A 961-nucleotide genomic window follows, 5' to 3' on the forward strand; every position below is an offset into this window, starting at 1 on the left:
CCCCCCCCCCCACCTACCTCCTTTCCATGGGAAGGCTATACTCATCACAGTCCCAGGCATTAGCATGAGGAGGAGACGGGGCTTCTCCCCAGCTCACTGCATTATGTTTTGGCATCTTCGGGGCCCGTGTTCCTTTCTTTTGATTTTGACTCCCTGAGAAATGAGAAGAAAACACAGAGGTAAACACAGACTTACGCCTTGCCTCATCAAAATTCACCACCGGACGGAGCAGCTGCTGGCCTCACCTGAGGTGCTGTTGCTGCCTCTGTCTGAGCTGTGGTGTGAGCCTCCTGTGCTGTGATCCCGGGTCTGGTTGTAGGCGATGGTTTTGGGATGGATCATTCCTTCATTTCCTTGCAGATGATCTGAAGACAAAGAAGAAACAAATATGCAAAATTTCTGTTTCACATAAATGCAAATCAAATTGAACCCTGCTTTACCTTTATTTAGCATGTTTTGCTCAATTATGTTGTACTGCATCTGCGCTGCCATCTCCTTTGGTATGGGAGGAGGGTTCGGGGGCTGTTTCCACGAGGGCATGTCCAGAGGCTCTGCTATGGCGCCCCCAGAGGCCGCCTTATTCTTGATGCTGGCCTGAATGAGCTGCGTGGTGGCGTATGGGATGGGCTCATATGTGGCTGCTGAATCTCCTCCTGGACTTGCATAGCACAAGTTGGAGTTGTTGAATGTTTTAATCTCATTGAGCTTGTTGGAGAGGTTCACATCGCTGTAAATAGCCGCCTCAGAAGTGAGCTGCCCCCCCTGTTTGTTTTCTGGATGGTTTCCATAGTTGGCTATGCAGTCAGCTGAGGAAGACATGAAAGCAGCACATGGACAGATGAAGTCACAGACCTTCAGCATTGCTGGAAGCTGTTTGATTTTTATCAGACACACACACACACACACACACACACACACAAACACACACACAATATGTGTGTCTGATAAAACTGTGAACTAC

The 961-nt window shown here is 48.9% G+C and overlaps 1 protein-coding gene across 1 annotated transcript; it reads right to left on the bottom strand.

The window, feature by feature from the left end:
- Positions 1-17: 17 nt before the first annotated feature.
- Positions 18-861, bottom strand: LOC111657382 (roundabout homolog 1-like; the record flags this gene model as incomplete). Its single annotated transcript, XM_023409539.1, has 3 exons — positions 441-861; positions 246-365; positions 18-153 (listed from the first exon to the last, which is right to left on the bottom strand). Coding segments are annotated over exons 1-3 (677 nt in total), but the record flags the coding sequence as incomplete, so codon positions are not given.
- Between the last annotated feature and the right edge of the window lie 100 nt (positions 862-961).

This window comes from Seriola lalandi, unplaced genomic scaffold, assembly GCF_002814215.2.
Source record: "Seriola lalandi dorsalis isolate HSWRI2012SDOR001 ecotype SW California unplaced genomic scaffold, Sedor1 jcf7180001977634, whole genome shotgun sequence".
Taxonomy (NCBI): Eukaryota; Metazoa; Chordata; class Actinopteri; order Carangiformes; family Carangidae; genus Seriola; species Seriola lalandi.